Source organism: Mus caroli, unplaced genomic scaffold (genome assembly GCF_978045245.1).
Source record: "Mus caroli unplaced genomic scaffold, Mus_caroli_1 scaffold_16, whole genome shotgun sequence".
NCBI lineage: Eukaryota > Metazoa > Chordata > Mammalia > Rodentia > Muridae > Mus > Mus caroli.
Genome location: NW_028227271.1, coordinates 39,980,492 through 39,996,930, shown reverse-complemented (window position 1 = coordinate 39,996,930; position 16,439 = coordinate 39,980,492). Strand labels below are relative to the sequence as shown.

General features: G+C 47.1%; 1 protein-coding gene across 6 annotated transcripts in view; it reads right to left on the bottom strand.

Annotated features, from left to right (window-relative positions):
* Positions 1-1,528: 1,528 nt before the first annotated feature.
* Positions 1,529-16,439, bottom strand: part of Asap1 (ArfGAP with SH3 domain, ankyrin repeat and PH domain 1) — a 291,999-nt gene continuing 277,088 nt past the window's right edge. For all 6 annotated transcript variants that reach the window (XM_029469556.2, XM_029469561.2, XM_021182730.3 and 3 more), the window contains 5 exons: positions 16,034-16,103; positions 12,563-12,621; positions 7,166-7,665; positions 5,193-5,315; positions 1,529-2,669 (listed from right to left, as the gene is read on the bottom strand). In XM_029469556.2, the coding sequence (XP_029325416.1) occupies positions 2,595-2,669; positions 5,193-5,315; positions 7,166-7,665; positions 12,563-12,621; positions 16,034-16,103 (827 nt within the window). In that variant the 3' untranslated portion in view covers positions 1,529-2,594. The remainder of the gene's footprint in view (positions 2,670-5,192; positions 5,316-7,165; positions 7,666-12,562; positions 12,622-16,033; positions 16,104-16,439) is intronic.

The following is a 16,439-nucleotide window of genomic DNA, read 5'->3' as shown; positions in this document are numbered from 1 at the left end:
TGAGAATATGTTTATTTAAAAGCAATTTTAAATATTAAAAAAGTAGAAATGAACACATACAGTACTGAGAAACTGTCACATTAAATACATGTGAAATAAAAAGTGTACTGATGCTTCGTGGTAACTCCCAGGTACGAACGTGGGATTTAACTAGTGGCAGGCATGACTGGGCTCCTAGATACCATGTCCAAGTAGTAGGCAATAAAAAAATAAATAACAATTGCTGTCCAACAGGAAAATAAGACACACTGTTTGCAGACATAATTTTTCCCTTCTGAGGGGGGAAAAAGGAATGAATTTGATCTTTCTTTCTTAAGGTTGCATATGTTCAAAATAATATGTCATGTACAAAACTGTAGATAGTGGCTTACCCCATTCTAGAACAAGGTCAGATTTAAACTTAACAAGATTGCCAAAGGAATGTCTACCTAGTTTTCCTATGTCCCACAGTACGATGGAGTGAAGGAAATTCAAATTCCTGATGGGAAACAAACAAAAAACCAGAAAAGAAAGAGATGAACATACATTTGTGTGAGTCCCTGCAGGCAGCAGAAGAGAATAACAACTCCTTGTCATTTTAGAGATGGAACTTGCTTATCTAAAAAACCAGCTTATGTTCAAATCATCAGGGGACAGCCTAGACCTCCAAAATGCAACTTCGATGCATCTTAAGGACGTGTGAACAAAATGACCACCACCACATTCCAGAAGCCATTACGGCCTCTAAACCATGGCTGCCGGGTGCTGCCGGCCTTACACCAGTGTGCTGTCAGGCACCTTTGGCTCCTGGGTTTGATGCCCGGGTACCCGGGTACCCAGACACTATGGAAGCGATTGCTTACGATAGGTTCCTAGTAGCAGCTGATGGAGCATTTTGCAGGTTTGTCCTGCAAGGTTATTTCTTGGGTGGCTATTCAGAGTTCTCACTGTCTCCGCTCAGGCAGAACTGAGTGTTTACTGCGCACTGTGGCCCTTCCCACAGGCTTGGGGGGGGGGGGGGCGGGAACTCTGCTTCTGTGAAATCAGTGGGTTTTTTATTCATGGCCAAGATTATCTGTTTAAGAGTATTTGTCTTCTGTGCTGTGCTCAAAATGAACTTAACCAAATGTGACATGGCATGACAGCACACCTCAGAATCACAACAGTCCTGGACCCAGGAGTAAAACAGCTACCGCATCCATCCTTTCCCCAAACTCACTCTGAAGCCAAAGGTGGAGATGCAATGTGCTGAATGGGCAGAGGGAAAAGAATCAAAAGAAAGCAAAACACAAGCAACAACGGAGACAGACAGACAGACAGACAGACAGACAGAGATGGCTTGCAGAGAGCTTTATCACAGTGCAATTCATAGCAGCGTCCCACAACTCGGTTATAAACTGACCTGAAGGGCACGTGTTTACTGGCTAAGTTGAGGGTATGAAATTACTCTAGCATTGGAGTTTAAGGAAGAGAAGAGGAGGGGAAAAAGAAAAGCGTGGGGTCAGCACCTGGATTCTGCACGAGAAAACGGAAAGACTGACTTTACAAGTTTTCCAACTTGAATAGTAAAGGTTTAATCAAGAACAAAGTGAAGAAAATCATGTCGAACTGACCCCTTAGACGCTTTTCAACACCGCTGGGGGTGCTGCGTCCACACCATGTGCAAACACTCTGGAAAAGGCCAAATGAGTGACCAGAAACAAGCATTGTTGCAATCTTGTAACTTCTGCTTTAATGGCAATCAAGTTTAAAACTGTACAGTTCACTTCTTCATCCTGTTTGTTCCTTTATAAAAGGCAGAATTCGGGTAAGCGTCTAGATGCATGCATAACGTAGAGGCAGAGAGTTTCTGGCAGTCCTTGGTTCCTGAAAGTTGGACTTCATCAGACATGGTTTTAAGCTTTTGTCAAAATAGTCATGAAGGATATGTTACTTCTGCATAATGAGGTAATATCTCAGGGGTGGCCACTCGCCATAAGATGTACAAATCCACTCATCTAAACTTGCACGAGGCTGCATATGCTGGAAAATGCTGCAGAGGGTTTTGTGTCAGTGAGTATTTGCTGAAGGAATAACACGACTAACTGAACACTTTTCTGTAATAAATACCAAAGTAGGTTTTTGTAGCTGTAAACTGTGTACACAGATAACTACAGGCTGGCTGGCCAGGGACTAACTTTACGTTCCACCGGGAGCGCAGAACCCACCTCTGCTAATGTTGCACGTTCAGTAACGCCGTTGAGAATACTGCATTGTTAGGAGTCGGTACTGCACCCTTCAACGGCTGCTGGAGACTCCTCACCTGGAAAGCCAGCAGTTCCTATACTCCTGGTTTTTGTTTGCTCATAAAACAGCACAGAGATATGTAAGTGCTAGATGCCAAGGATGGCTTTGGCAAACCGGTAAGGCGCACCAGGTCCCGAGGTTACCCTAATACTGGTGAAGGCAGAAGACCACAGGATATTTACAATACATACTATATTCCCCTCCTGAGTGGCCCTTCCATGAGTTCTTGGTCTGTAACAGCAGCTATATACATGTTGTATACAAGATTACATGGAGACAGCGGTCTGGCATTAAGGGTGTGGACGGACGACAGAAGGTTCTGCTTTTTGCTAGTCAGACAGGATGTGGACAAAGGACACTGGAAAGACACCCTTCCTTTCAGGCTGTCCTTCGATATGCCCGATCTGTAGGAAGAAAGGAGTAGTTAGACAGGAGATGGCAGGTAGCACCCAGTGATGGGTGTACTGGATGAGAGCCCACCCCACATCTGCCTGTAGGCCTGGGGTGGCAGCAAGCTCATCCGCCCTGCCCTGTGGTGAACTATACAGTGTTTGATAATAAGAGGCAGTGTGGCAAAGCAACAGCACCAAGAGCAAGTCCTGGGCCTTTCGGAGGTGTCAGGGTATCCCTTGGTGCTGCGCAGAGATGGAATTACTGAGGAAACTTTCCACAAGAGTCAGGGGTCCACGCAGTCATCCCCTGGATAAGCCCAGACAAACCTTCACAAACCTCTTGCTTATAAAACTTGGTTGAAAAAAAAAAGTACCTCTTGAGGCTTGCGTGATTAGGATGAAAAAGGACAACTGTGCACACAGCAGGCAGGGCCCTGTGCCTTCTGGCTACTGCACATGTGGTCAGTGGGCTGAGACTGAGTGGCTGATGGCAGTTTTACCATTTGCAGCATAACCTGCACGCCACGGTTACTTGCAGAACTTCCCTAATTACCTCCACGAGATCAACGTTAACTGCACTGAAAAGCATCCTGTTGTAGGCTCTCCATAGGAAGCACAGCAAGAGCATGGGCACTGGCTGCAAACGCCTACTGGACACACAGAAGGCTGCACAAGAGAGCTGGGCAGAAAGCCGGACAGGCCAGCTTTCTGCTTCCTTCCTGTAGTAGAGTGTGGTGTGGACTCAAGAGCTGTGCCTAGGCCTCCATGTTCCAGGTCTCCTCGGAGGAATGTGGTTAGGGGTAGGACCTGGCCTACCTCTCTCCTACCAATCTTAGTTGGTTCTGTGCTCAGGTTTCCTGAGTATTAGGATTTTAAGCTCTTAACTGGGACGAGGGGTCTTGATGGCTTATAGCATTTTTCTGAGGCATGATTCTGAAGTCATAAAAATGTTCCTTTTTCTTCCAAGAGTCTCAGATGGAGTCACTTGTTTCTTAGCAGTGACTATGGTCACTGCTGGATCAGTGTAGTAACATTAACAGACTGAAGATGAGTGAGCTCTAGAGCCTGGCAGTGATGGCGCATGCCTTTAATGCCAGGACTTGGGAGGCAGAGGCAGGTGGATTTCTGAGTTTGAGGCCAGCCTGGTCTACAGGGCTATTCAGAGAAACCCTGTCTCAAGCCCCCCCCCCCCCCCCAAAAAAAAAGAGAGCTCTAGATATTACCAACTCCAGAGGAAACAGGTTTACAGACAGGATGAGCTTATGTCAAGTCCCCAGGACTAGTAACTGATACCACTGGGGGGCTACGGACTCTGAGTCACTGTCCTAAGCTGGCCTTTTAGTGTACACTTGGAACAGACTTGGCTTGGCCAGAGAAGATCCTCTGCCAGGGAAGGGTGTCTGAGTATCCCTAGCTCATCCTGACCTAAGCAAAGCCCACCCACAGGGTTGCTGGCCTCAGCACCGTGGATGTGCTCTACTGGGGAGATTCCCTAAGCAGTGTACAGTGTCAGTGGCATACCTGACTTTTACTTGTTTTATATCCATAGTCTAATCTCAGGTCCTGATCATTAAAACATGTCCTGATAGGCTGGAGAGATGGCTCAGAGGTTAAGAGCACTGGCTGCTCTTCCTGAGGTCCTGAGTTCAATTCCCAGCAACCACATGGGTGGTTCACTACCGTCTATAATGAAATCTGGTGGCTTCTTCAGGGCCTGCAGGCACACATGCAGGCAGGATGCTGTATACATAATAAATCTTTAAAACAAAACAAAACAACCATGTCCTGACAGTGTCCAAGGACCTAGGGTAGCAAAAACATTCCGACCCCTGTTGAGAAAACTCCTTTAGTCAAAACAAAGTTCTTGCAGGTCCAGAAAAAGAAAGTTGAAGGTGTATGTGTACTCATGTGCAAGCAAGTGAATGTGTGTTTCTGGGCAGTCACCGGTTCTGCTGGTCCAACCAGGATCTGCAGGTTACTTCCTGGCAGACAGATGTGAGCCTCTCTTGGAAGGAGGTAAGAATTCATGCTGATGTTGAGAAATGGAAACAAGGCTTGTGTTTGTGGACACAACTGTGATTGTGTCATTTAACATTCCAACAGCGTGTGAGGAAGCCACTGTGCTTTCTTTCCTGAAGATCTGAGGACTGGCTTAAGGGCTGAGCTTGCATGGGGCCATGGCCTTTTGCCTCCTGGCTCAGAGAGTGACTGAGGTGAGAGCAGCAGTTCACCTCTAGAGCCTGGCCTGACCTGGAATTAGCTCTGGGGCCATGCACTGTGACCCACGCTCTTGAACAACTAGAAAGTACACACAAAAAGTTGGCTGCCATAGGACATCACGGGGAAAGTGTAACCTAAATGTTCTTGGTGCGTTTTCAAGGTAAGATGGTCTCTTTGTAGCATAAACTTAGTGACAGAGGGGCAGATGAGAGTGACGTGGAGTGAGTCACACACCTGCAAGGCAGGATCCTACAGCCATCTAAGGCGTGGTGGCTAGAGAAACGCAGGGTCAGACATATAAATACAGGTACATACCCACCACTCCTGGTCCTCTTCCCCGGTGACAATGATTACTTCCCCCTCAATAAATGTGAGTTCATCGTCATTATCTGCCTGGCAGTCATAAATGGTCTTCACCCGCCTCACTTTATTTTTCCCCTGCAATTAAAAAAAGAAGAACTGGTTTGAGTAGAGAACAGATAAACAGAACAGCACTCTTCACAGGGTACTCACTCAGCCAGGTGATTTCTCTGTGCCCAGCTTAGGCTTTCACGTGTGTGTGTGTGTGTGTGTGTGTGTGTGTGTGTCTGTCTGTCTATCTATCTGAGTGTAGAAAACTGACACGCTCCCTAGGTACTGTACTTGTGTCTGAGTGTCTGTCTGTCTGAGTGTAAAAAACTGACATGCTCCCTAGGCACTGCACATGTGTGTGTGTGTGTGTGTAAGACTGACACCTTCCCTGGGTATTATTGTGTGTGTGTGTGTGTGTGTGTGTGTATGTAGAAGACTGACTCGCTCCCTGGGTACTGTACATTCCCAGGAATGGCAGTTCCTCCTCTGGCTGGCATCACCAGGTAACCTTTGGCAGAGAGCAACCAATCCAAGTAGCAACCGCAGCTCAGCGTTCTCGAAATGCGTGAGGGGATCTGCCTCCCCTCTGTCCAGCTTGCCCCAGCATCAGCTTGCAGAGAAATGACAGCAGAAGCCATAAAAAAATTGTTTGGAGGTGACATAAAGCACCATGTGCAGCTTCTGCATGTTGAATGTGCAACACAGATGGATTTCTTAATGCCTCACGCAAAACAGGTCAGGCCAGGGAAGGCCAGGGAAGGCCTGGGTCTAAACACTTGTGATTCTGACCAGTGCTTTTTGGCTGTACTTCTAGTTCTCTGAAGACAGGAAGATGGAAACAGAGTCTGACACCTTCTAAGGAATACTTTTAGCACCCAGTTACTTAGATCATTGGCAGTAAGAACAGCAAGTTATCTCTAAGTGTTCTGGGCCAAGTGTCTTTTCCTCTCTGTCCCTGGCTTCTCTCTGGCTTTCCTGATGATCCTGGTTCCTTCCTAAGCTCCTGGGGGGAGGGGTTGGGACACGTGTGCTTGGAAGATCGGTAAAGCCATGGCAGCAGACTTTCATCTCAGCGCTGAGACTGAGAGGGCCTGCAGTGTGTCCACTTATAGGGAGTTTTACGTGGAATACTGTCACTAATGCAGGCAGCAGGAGTTGGAGTTTTGTGCACAACAGAAAGACTAGAGCAGCTGTCAACAGTGCTGAGGAAGGCAGGAAGCCCGGCAAGCCAACAGTGGGCTCAGGTCTGTGTGAGGACGGCCGCTTTACCTTTAGTGCAGCATTGGGATAATAAAATCACCCAGCAGAGGTGGCTCACACAGTAGTAAGAGTTTTGGTTCTCTCCCTTAATCTCTGTGTGAGACTGTGTGACAGAGGAATGACAGGAGGGCTACTAAACCCCGAGAGCCTTTCCCTCTGGTTCCAGTGGGGAGACACAGTGAGGAACACGCATTCAGAAAGCTACTCAGAATTCAAGGACAGAGACTGATCCTCTGGAAGAGTGAGTTCAACCCTTGAGGTGCTCGAGTCAGAGGCACAATTGCTGAGTGTATGCTATGTGGCCACTGTGCTAGTATCACATAGGCCCTTTCTGGACTTGAGGAATCAGACCCAGAGAATGGAAGGACATTGCTAGCTAGGCAGTTACATCAGGCATTGATGCCAGGTCTCAGAGCCTGCCAGCTGGGGTCCAAATGCTGGTCCCACCAGGCTCCGCACCACTGCCAATGCTTCAGTCGGTGGGAGAGTGAGTGTGGGCTGCTGCTTTCTTCCTATGGTGGAGCATACAGCCTCCTCCTACCCTGGGGAACTGCAGTCTGAGGATGCTGCTTAGTGATGGAGTATAGAGAACACATACAGCCCTGGGTCCAGTTCCTAGCACCACGAAAGAAGTGCTGGAGCCTTGCGAGAAGAGCCTGACACTGGCTCCCACCCACCGTATTGATTTTTCTCGGCAGTGGTACGGGTGTCTCTGGCAGCGTGGGTGTGAGGTCATTGGAGTCTTCAGATGCTTGCTTCTGGATGGCATCTCTGGACTGCACATTTGGAGACAGATCCCCGGTGTGTGACCTCTGTGTGACCTCTGAGGGTGGCTGCACCTTGGCTGAGACATCACCAGCCTGGGACTTTGCCAGCAGATCCCCCAGCTGTGGCTTAGGGGGAAGGTCCTTCATCTGTGGCTTGGGAGGTAAGTCTGAGAGCTGTGGCTTGGGGGGCAGGTCACCTAATTGGGGCTTAGGGGGCAGCTCTCCAGGCTTAGGTGGCAACTCTCCAATTTGGGGCTTAGGGGCCAGTTCCACAGGCTTCGGGGGCAGCTCTCCAAGTGGTGGCTTTTGGGGTAACTCTGTCAACTGTGATGATTTCTGAAAAGTCTCAGGTGGGATGTTGGTTCTGTCGAGGGAGAGATGATGGCTGGTCTCCGTCTTCCTTAGTGCCACTGTGGGAAATGATGACAAGAGAGGAGTCACGGTACAGAGCAGATGACGGTGGACAGCGTCATGGTCATGGAACAAAGGACAAACACTATCCAGAGTATTAACCTGAGTGTGCGCTGGGGAGGAGCAAGCCCAAAGCTCACCCATGTCTAGCCCAGGCCAGGATAAAGTCGGAGGCCGAGAAAGATCTACATTACAGCTCACAGCTCTGGGCCTTCACTAAGCCAGTGTGTGCTGACCACATCAATCCAGAATTAAAGAACACATAATATGATTTATGAAAAGAAGACTTCCTCGTATGTCAGTCTACTAATAAATTTAGTCATTTAAAAATTTTTAAGTATTTTCTCCTAGATTGTTGTTGTTTCTGTTTGTTTTATTTTTTCTAGACAGGGTTTCTCTGTGTGGCCTTGGCTGTCCTGGAACTCTCTCTGTAGACCAGGCTAGCCTCTAACTCAGAGACTTACCTGCCTCTGCCTCCTGAGTGCTGGGACTAAAGCTGTGTGCCACCACACTCTGCTATCTCCTGTATTCTTCCTCAGGTGTAACTTTTTTTTTGTTTGTTTTTGTCAGTGTATTTTTTCGAGACAGGGTTTCTTTGTATAATCCTGGCTGTCCTGGAACTCACTTTGTAGAACAGGCTGGCCTCGAACTCAGAAATCCGCCCGCCTCTGCCTCCCAAGTGCTGGGGTTAAAGGCGTGCGCCACCACCGCCCAGCAGGCATAACTTTTTAAATATATTATTTAGCAAAAGCATTTGCCATGTATTTAAGTTTATTAAAAGTACAGCCACACAGAGAAACCTTGTTGATAAGCCAAAAAACAAACAAGCAAACAAAAGTACAAAGTTACTTGTGAAGGGGCGTGCTACTCACTTCTCTAGCTGTGCCTATTTACCCTCATTTTATGACTCTCAGTACTGGCAAGAGGTTTCCTCTGTTGTCCACCCACTATCATGGCACACGGTGTTAAACTCTGATGACACACATGGACAGATAAACATGTCACTACATGCACTGCTACGTTACACATTATCCAAAGCTGCTTTTGCCACTTCACATGCTTGGACGTTCCTAGGTCAGTGTCTTCCATTCTCTAACAGCTGCACCCTACTCCACATCTGGAAAATGCCACTCTGTACAATAATCCTTGTAACAGAGTAGGGACTTGAAGGGCACCACCTGTGATACCTTTAGGACATTCCAGCTCACTCGCTCGCTCACTCACTCACTTACTCACTCACTCAGTGTATATGGTGGTTTGAATGAGGCTCATATTTGAACACTTGGTTTCCAGTTACTAGAACTGTTTAGGAAGGGTTAGGAGGTGTGGCCTTGTTGGAGGAGGTGTGTACTCTGAGATTTCAAAAGCCCACGCCAGGCTCACTGTCTCTTTCTCTCTGAGTACAGATCAGAAGTAAGGCTCTCAGCTATGATTCCAGCGCCATGTCTGTATGCTTCCTGCTATGATAATTATGAATTAGCCCTCTAAAACTGTAAGCAAACCCCCAATTAACTGCTTTCTTTTATAAAAAGTCATCATGGTGTCTCTTCAAGAGCAATACAGTAGTAACTAACAAACCTTGTCAGTATATAACTTTGGTCAAATTATGCAACCACTCTGAATTTCAACTTCCTCACCTTCAAAACTCTTGTCTCAAGGGACGATCATGAGGATGGCATGAATTAGTCAATAAAAAGAGTTTGCAGTGAAGACATGACTGGTATCAGTACTCTACAGGGGAGACATTGTTGTTGTTACTAAGTAGGGTTCCTTGAGGCTAAGTAAGAGCTGTAGTCTTATGACTGTGGTTCTTTCCTTGGTATGGGAGCTGGGCACTTAGTGTGTGCTCATGAAGGTACACCAAGGAGTCACGCTAAGGGTGCTGCCCTCACCCTGTAATGTGTTTAGAAAAAGTATCCTCAGAAAAGAGGGCCAAAGACAGAGAGGGGATGCCTCAGTGCTATCCGCTGTCCGGCAGTCCTGAGAGTGCATCTGCTAATGGCCTGCCATGCCCCTCTCTAAGGAGGTGAAGCTCAGGGAACCATGTTCATAGGCAGCTCCATGTGGCATGGCTCAAAAAGTAAAGCTAGGGGCTAGAGAGATGACTGGTTAAGAGCACTGGCTGTTCTTCCAGAGGACACAGGATTGATTCCCAGCACCCACATGGCGGCTTATAACAGTCTGTAACTCTAGTTTCAGCGATCCAATGCTCTCTTCGGGCTTCCACAGGCTCTCAGAGTGCCACACAGGTTTCAAGAAACTTCGACAAAGGGACTCAGCTTTGACAATGACCAAGTGTGACAATGTGGGTTCCAGGCTGCAGGTGAAGGAATGGACCTTGGTTATAAGAGCAGCTACAAGCCTCTCTGTAGAATGATGGATAGTGACTCAGAAAATTCTCTGCAAAAGCATGAATCTGCATCTGCTGACAGCTGCCAGAAACCCAGAGGAGAGAGAGGAACATGAGAAAGGAACACTGAGGATGCAAAGAGCAAGATCCAGAACACAAGCCCTGTGGGCTCTGAAGCACTAATGGATAGTGTGACACAGGCATTGTAGTTTATGTTTATGTGACTTGAGAGTCTCCTCAAGCCCCACATGTGCAATGCTGTCTTGGTTCTGAGGTAGTATGGGCGAGAAAAGGTCATGAGGATACAACTCCTGCGACTGGATTCTGGAGGCCTTATAAGAATAGAGCACACAGGCTTCCACAAACTCCCTGTCTTCAGCCATGTGATTTTCCAGGTTAGCAACGAGGCAGGCTGTTGCAGCTATTGATGCAGCTCCTAGACTTGACACTTCTGGAACTGTCAGTCTAAATAAGGCACTTTTCTTTAGAAGGCTACCAGCCTCAGAAATTTTATTTTAGCAATGATACATATAAAAAAATAAACAAAAGTACTTTAAGAGACTTAAGACATGACTGACTGTATTTTATTTTGTTCCTTATTCCACTAATTTGTTTTAAAAACCCACTTATGAGGTCAAAGAACTTTTTCGATTTTTTTTTAAGATACGAAGACAGGGTTGCACACACATGAAATGACATGGGGTTTGGGATCTGCTCTGGAACGACAATGGATTCCTAAGTAGGGAATCAGAAACAAGACCAGGGAAATGCTTTTCAGCGTGGAAGATGAAGAGCCCCTGGAAGGCTACGTTATAGTTTGAGTTTTAGTTTTGCATTTTCTAGCAAGTTTGTTATGGGGAAATTTCAAACAGTGAAAATATTGACAGAGAAAGTGGGGGTATTCTGGGGAGCACAGATCAGGATGGGAGATCTGGTAAACATGGTTGTGTTGTGATGGAAGTCTTGGAGGATAGTGATGCTGGAGGGGCCAGGAGCTGAAGTGCAGTCCTGACCAGGGACTACTGACACACAGGCTGCTGGGGCACAGAGTAGTGGCAGGGGCAGGCTTATACTGGAGAAACTGGGTCATTGGCTGCTGCTTCTTCTTCTTCTTCTTCTTCTTCTTCTTCTTCTTCTTCTTCTTCTTCTTCTTCTTCTTCTTCTTCTTCTTCTTCTTCTTCTTCTCCTTCTTCTTCTTCTTTTTAAATAAGGACAGTGTTAAGGGAGGGTGACACTTGTGAGGAGTATCTATCTGGCAGCAGGGGACTTCATGAGGTCATGGTCAGTGATTGCCACTGTGACTATTCCTGTAGGCTCTGTGCCAAGTCAGAGCCCACACAGGGTCAGCCACTGAGCACTTTGCAGTGGAGGATGGTGAATGTCAGGGAGAGCTTTTTCTGTTGGACTCACACTGGGTCAGGAGGATGGGGAGGGTGTGAAACAGACAAGAGGCAGAGTGGCAACAGCCACAGGGTGCCTATGAATCCATTCAGTTTGAATCTTGGGAAAGCAGGCAGCGAGGCAGGTAGAATTATTCAGTGGTCATTATGAGAGACAGGGCAGAATCTGGGCAAAAGCACCAGGAGCCACCAAAGACTGTGGCTGCATGTGGGACAAATCACCACCACTTTGAGGGAGACAGCCAGAGTAGAGCAGAGGAGCCAGCCTTCCTGCTCCACAGTTAGCAGCCTTGTGCAACTCACTGCAGATGTGCCACTTGACAGAGAGCTCTGCAGAGCGGTGCATCCTGATGTCTCTACATTAACCTCTAGTTTGCCTTCTTCTCAAGCACTGAGCTGGGACCGACCAGTTCTGCTGTGGACACTGAGCACAGGCACTGACAACCTGGAGCCATCAGAGTTCTTTCCTCTGAGCATTTACCCAAGTCTAACAGAGGCCTGCAGGAGGCATTCACAAGGTCTTAATGAAGCAGGCGCTTCAGATGGGGCTTCATGACTCTAAAGGCAAGTGGAGCTTTCTCTGTGCACCCATTTGTGTAGTAAGAGGCTGAACATTTCGTTTTGTAAATGAAAAGCATGGTCAGGATTTCAGAAGATTTAGTCAGAGAGCCAAGTGTGTGCTTGGCAAAGCAGCAGCACTGCAGACACTGCTTTCCTGTGCTTCCCAGGCACAGGTGTCCCTGCTCTGCATGACAGATGCCATCCCAGGAAAGGCTGCCTGTGCTACTGCCTTGTGAGGGGGCCATCTGAAGCATGACCTCACCCTGTCCTTACACAACCTCAGCACTACAGATGAGTGCACCATGCGGGTAAAGTTAACAACTCATTTGCCCAAGGTCTCAGCAGTACCTGAGGGTTAGCAGCGTGTCTTCTGAGAAGGGTTATTTTCTCAAGGAAACTACAGTATTTGCTATAGTGACAGATTCAGGCTTTACTTTCTCCATTTAACAAATATTTGTTGGGCACTTTCTCCATACTGCTCCAGACACTTGGGACAGATCAGCAAATGAAAGGGGGCAGCACTCTGTCCCCCGGAGAGGTAGTGACACTTTAGTAACATGGGAATAGGAAGAGGAAGAGTCTTACCTTTCTGAGGTAGTTTAGGAAGCACTCTCGGGCCAAGGGCAGTCTTAGCAGAACTGGTGCTGATTAACAAATAACAGTTGTTTAGAATCTAAAAGTACCATTTTCCAACATTGATCCAGTTAATTACAGTCATTTTAAAATTATCATCAAGATTTATTTTGTTTTGTTTTTTTTGAGACAGGTCTTAGTTTTACTATGTTGTCCAGGCTGGCCTGGAACTCACTATGTAGAGCTCTACCTGCCTCTGCCTTCTTAGTGATGGGATTAAAAGTATGAGATACCATGCCAAGACTCAGACTTCTTTATGGCTGGAGAGGTGGCTCAGAGGGGAAAGGTGTGGCCACACAGGTGTAGCATCATTAGCCAAATCTCCAGAACCCACAGAGAGGAGAAAACAGTCCACAAAACTTGTCTTCTTAATTCCACAAGCCCAGCAGAGCTGCTTGTATCTCTGTTTCTTTCACACACACACACACACACACACACACACACACACACACACACACACACACAGAGATTATGGTGTACTTTCTATATGTTGTCTGGTCTCTTTCACACACACACACACACACATACAGAGACACAGATTATGGTGTACTTTCTATATCTCTGTCTCTTTCACACACACACACACACACATACAGAGACACAGATTATGGTGTACTTTCTATATCTCTGTCTCTTTCACACACACACACACACACACACACACACACACACACACGCACGCACACACACACACAAGATTACGGTGTACTTTCTATCTCTGTCTCTTTCACACACACACACACACACACACACACACACACACACAGAGAGAGAGATTATGGTGTACTTTCTATATCTCTGTCTCTTTCACACACACACACACACACACACACACACACACAGATTATGGTGTACTTTCTATATCTCTGTCTCTTTCACACACACACACACACACACACACACACACACACACACACACACACACAGAGATTATGGTGTACTTTCTATATCTCTGTCTCTTTCACACACACACACACACACACACACACACAGAGATTATGGTGTACTTTCTATATCTCTGTCTCTTTCACACACACACACACACACACACACACACACACACACACACACACAGAGATTATGTACTTTCTATATGGTCTGGTCCAGATGGAGAAATACTTGGATACGTGAGCAACAGCCAACCAAGCCCCTCATCTCAAAGCTTTGTTGGGAAGTGATCATGTGTGAAAGCTCTGGGCACTCACTCTGCACACTGTGAGGCTTGACGTCCTACACAGAAGCCCTTCTTCTCACATCATTCCACAGGCAGCCCTCTTCACCCTCCCTTCCAGAGAACGGACTTTGATGGCTGTTCAGCTCTGCCCTGGAGTGGCTTCTCTTCGAAGGATATGCAAATAAGTAGGGGAAGTGACACCTAAGCCCCGGCTCCAAGGCTGCTTTATGTTGTTTGAATAATCAAATGTGACATCTGCTAGCTGGAAGCCACAACTTCCCCTTCACAAGAGGCTGAAATGCTCTTCAGGGGTCCCAAAGAACACCTTGCATTCAAGGAGCAAGAACAGCCAAGCCCCTGGCATGCACCTCTGAGAACCCCTTTTGGGCCTCAGGCCTCTTCCTCTGCCCCCTGGTGTTCCAAGAGCTGGTTGACCTTTCCTTTTTTCTACTGACCTAACCACTAAACAGAAGGAGTCAAAGAAAGAGGATGTGATAAAAGTTCCCCTTTCTGCCTGGCTCTGAGATTCCCTACCCTCTCCAGCTCTTGGGCAATACAACCTTCCGCTCTTGGGGGCAGGGAATAGCCAGCCATGTTCAGAGGAAGCTACCAGGACATGAGTAACAGTGAATAGGAGAGGGCCTGGTTTCCAATCTTGACTGTGTTTTCCTCATGCTTTGCCTTAGCATCCTCTTGGGGAGTCACAGCTGCCTGATCAGTCACCCTTGAACACAGGTAAGGCCAAAGCCTAGAGGATCAGAGATTCCTTTCAGGAAGCCCCTGTACCAGCACTGCACAGGGATGGCCTCATACCATCCGGAAAACACATATATTATGTTACAATTCATAACAGTAACAAAATTACAGTTATGAAGTAGCAATGGAACTAATTTGATGGATGGGGTCACCACAACATGAGGAGCTGTACGAAGGGTCGCAGCAATAGGAAGGCTGAGATGAGATCTGGTATTCTAGGGGACTCTGGGTGGGTGAGGGTGGGAATGGGTCTAGTTCATAGCAACTTGATCCTGTTTACAAACACTTTGTGAGCATGTTAAGTCACTCTACCCTCTCTGCAGATGACCTGCCCAACTGCAGCTACAGAAGGAAGAGTAAGAATGCACCCAGGCTGGAGGTGAGTGAAGGTATAGAGAGCCACTCTGACATGTGTTCGCTCATTTAAATGCTCTGAAGTAGAACTATGGTAATTTGGCTGATCTCACTGGCTTAGAGACTAAAAGAGAGAGTTCTAAAAGAAGTGCGGTCTTATTGGTTTTTTATTTACCCTTTGTTATGGACCCAAAGCCAGCCTTCTCCACCTGCGGCTGATTCTCTCTGGCTGGGTGTGGAGGTAGCTCTGCAACCTGACTGACGTTCTAGAGGAAAGAGAGGTGGAAAACCGAGTCCTCAGAAAGTTTCCAAAGGGCCTATGCTTCAGTGAATGGGGGGGTGGGGGTGGGAGAAGAAACACTACTTTTGGTTTAAAAACAAATAAACAAGCCCTTCTCTCCTTAAAACACACACACACACACACACACACACACACACACGCGCGCGCGCGAGGTCTCATTTTTATGTTAAAAAAAATCTTTAGACTTAAAGATTTGCTCAGTTAAAAGGTGAGAAATAGGCCAGGCATGGTGGTGCACATTTAATCTAAGCACTGGGAAGGCAGAGAGGTAGGTGGATCTCTGTGTGTTTGAGGTCAGCCTGGTATACATAGCAAGTTCTAGGACAGCCAGGGCTACACTGTAAGACCCCCCCTGCTTTTTTTTTTTCCTAAAGAAAAGAAAAGAGAAGAGTAAAGAAAAAACGAGCTGGTTATGCTGGCTTGTGCCTATAACCCTGTGTTTCTGAGAAGCGGGGGTGGAGGAGTACACAAGTCTAGGCCAACACAGGCTAGAGTGTGACACTGTGTCTCACAAAACAAAACAACAAGAGAAGACTCATTCTGACAGTGTCTAGATCATTCTATAACTGTGTGACCATCAGAGATTGGGTAACTCTTGGTGTTACTGCAGGGAGATAGCCAGCTGTGCATACAGGTCTGTTCCAGGCAAGGGTCCCCACTGGGGCTCAGCAGGGAGCTACCATGTAGACTGAGCAAGGATGCCCAATTTCCCTTCCTAACTGATGCTGCCAGGTGCTGCACTGAGTAGTGTTGGGAAGACTGGTAAAGGCCAAGTCTGTAAGTCTGCCCATAGCAACCATGAGCACAACAGGAGAGGAAGGCAGGGGTGGTGGCTCACCTTGCTTGCTGAGACAGCCCCTCAAACTTGTTTGCCGTCTTACTTGAAGATGATGGGCCCACATCATTACCTACAAGGAAAGTCAGAGGTATATCTTCAGTCATGGACATGAGAGACACTGGAAAACAAACTGGCCTCCTGAAGGTACCAGAAAGTATCACAAGACCTCTGTCAGAGCAGCATGTTCTTCCTGTGTTAAAACAAAAACCAAACAGTGTCTGGACTGACACTTCTACTGCTAGCTAAGGACGAGGGTGAGCAGGTTGCCCCTGGTAGGTTTCTAAGATCATAGGAACTTGCTGATGTCCAGTGGCTACTGATCTGGTCCTTGGTCTGGAAGGACAGATAAACATCAATTAAACATCAACTTCAAACTAGAACAGTGGTTCTTAACCTTCCTAATGCT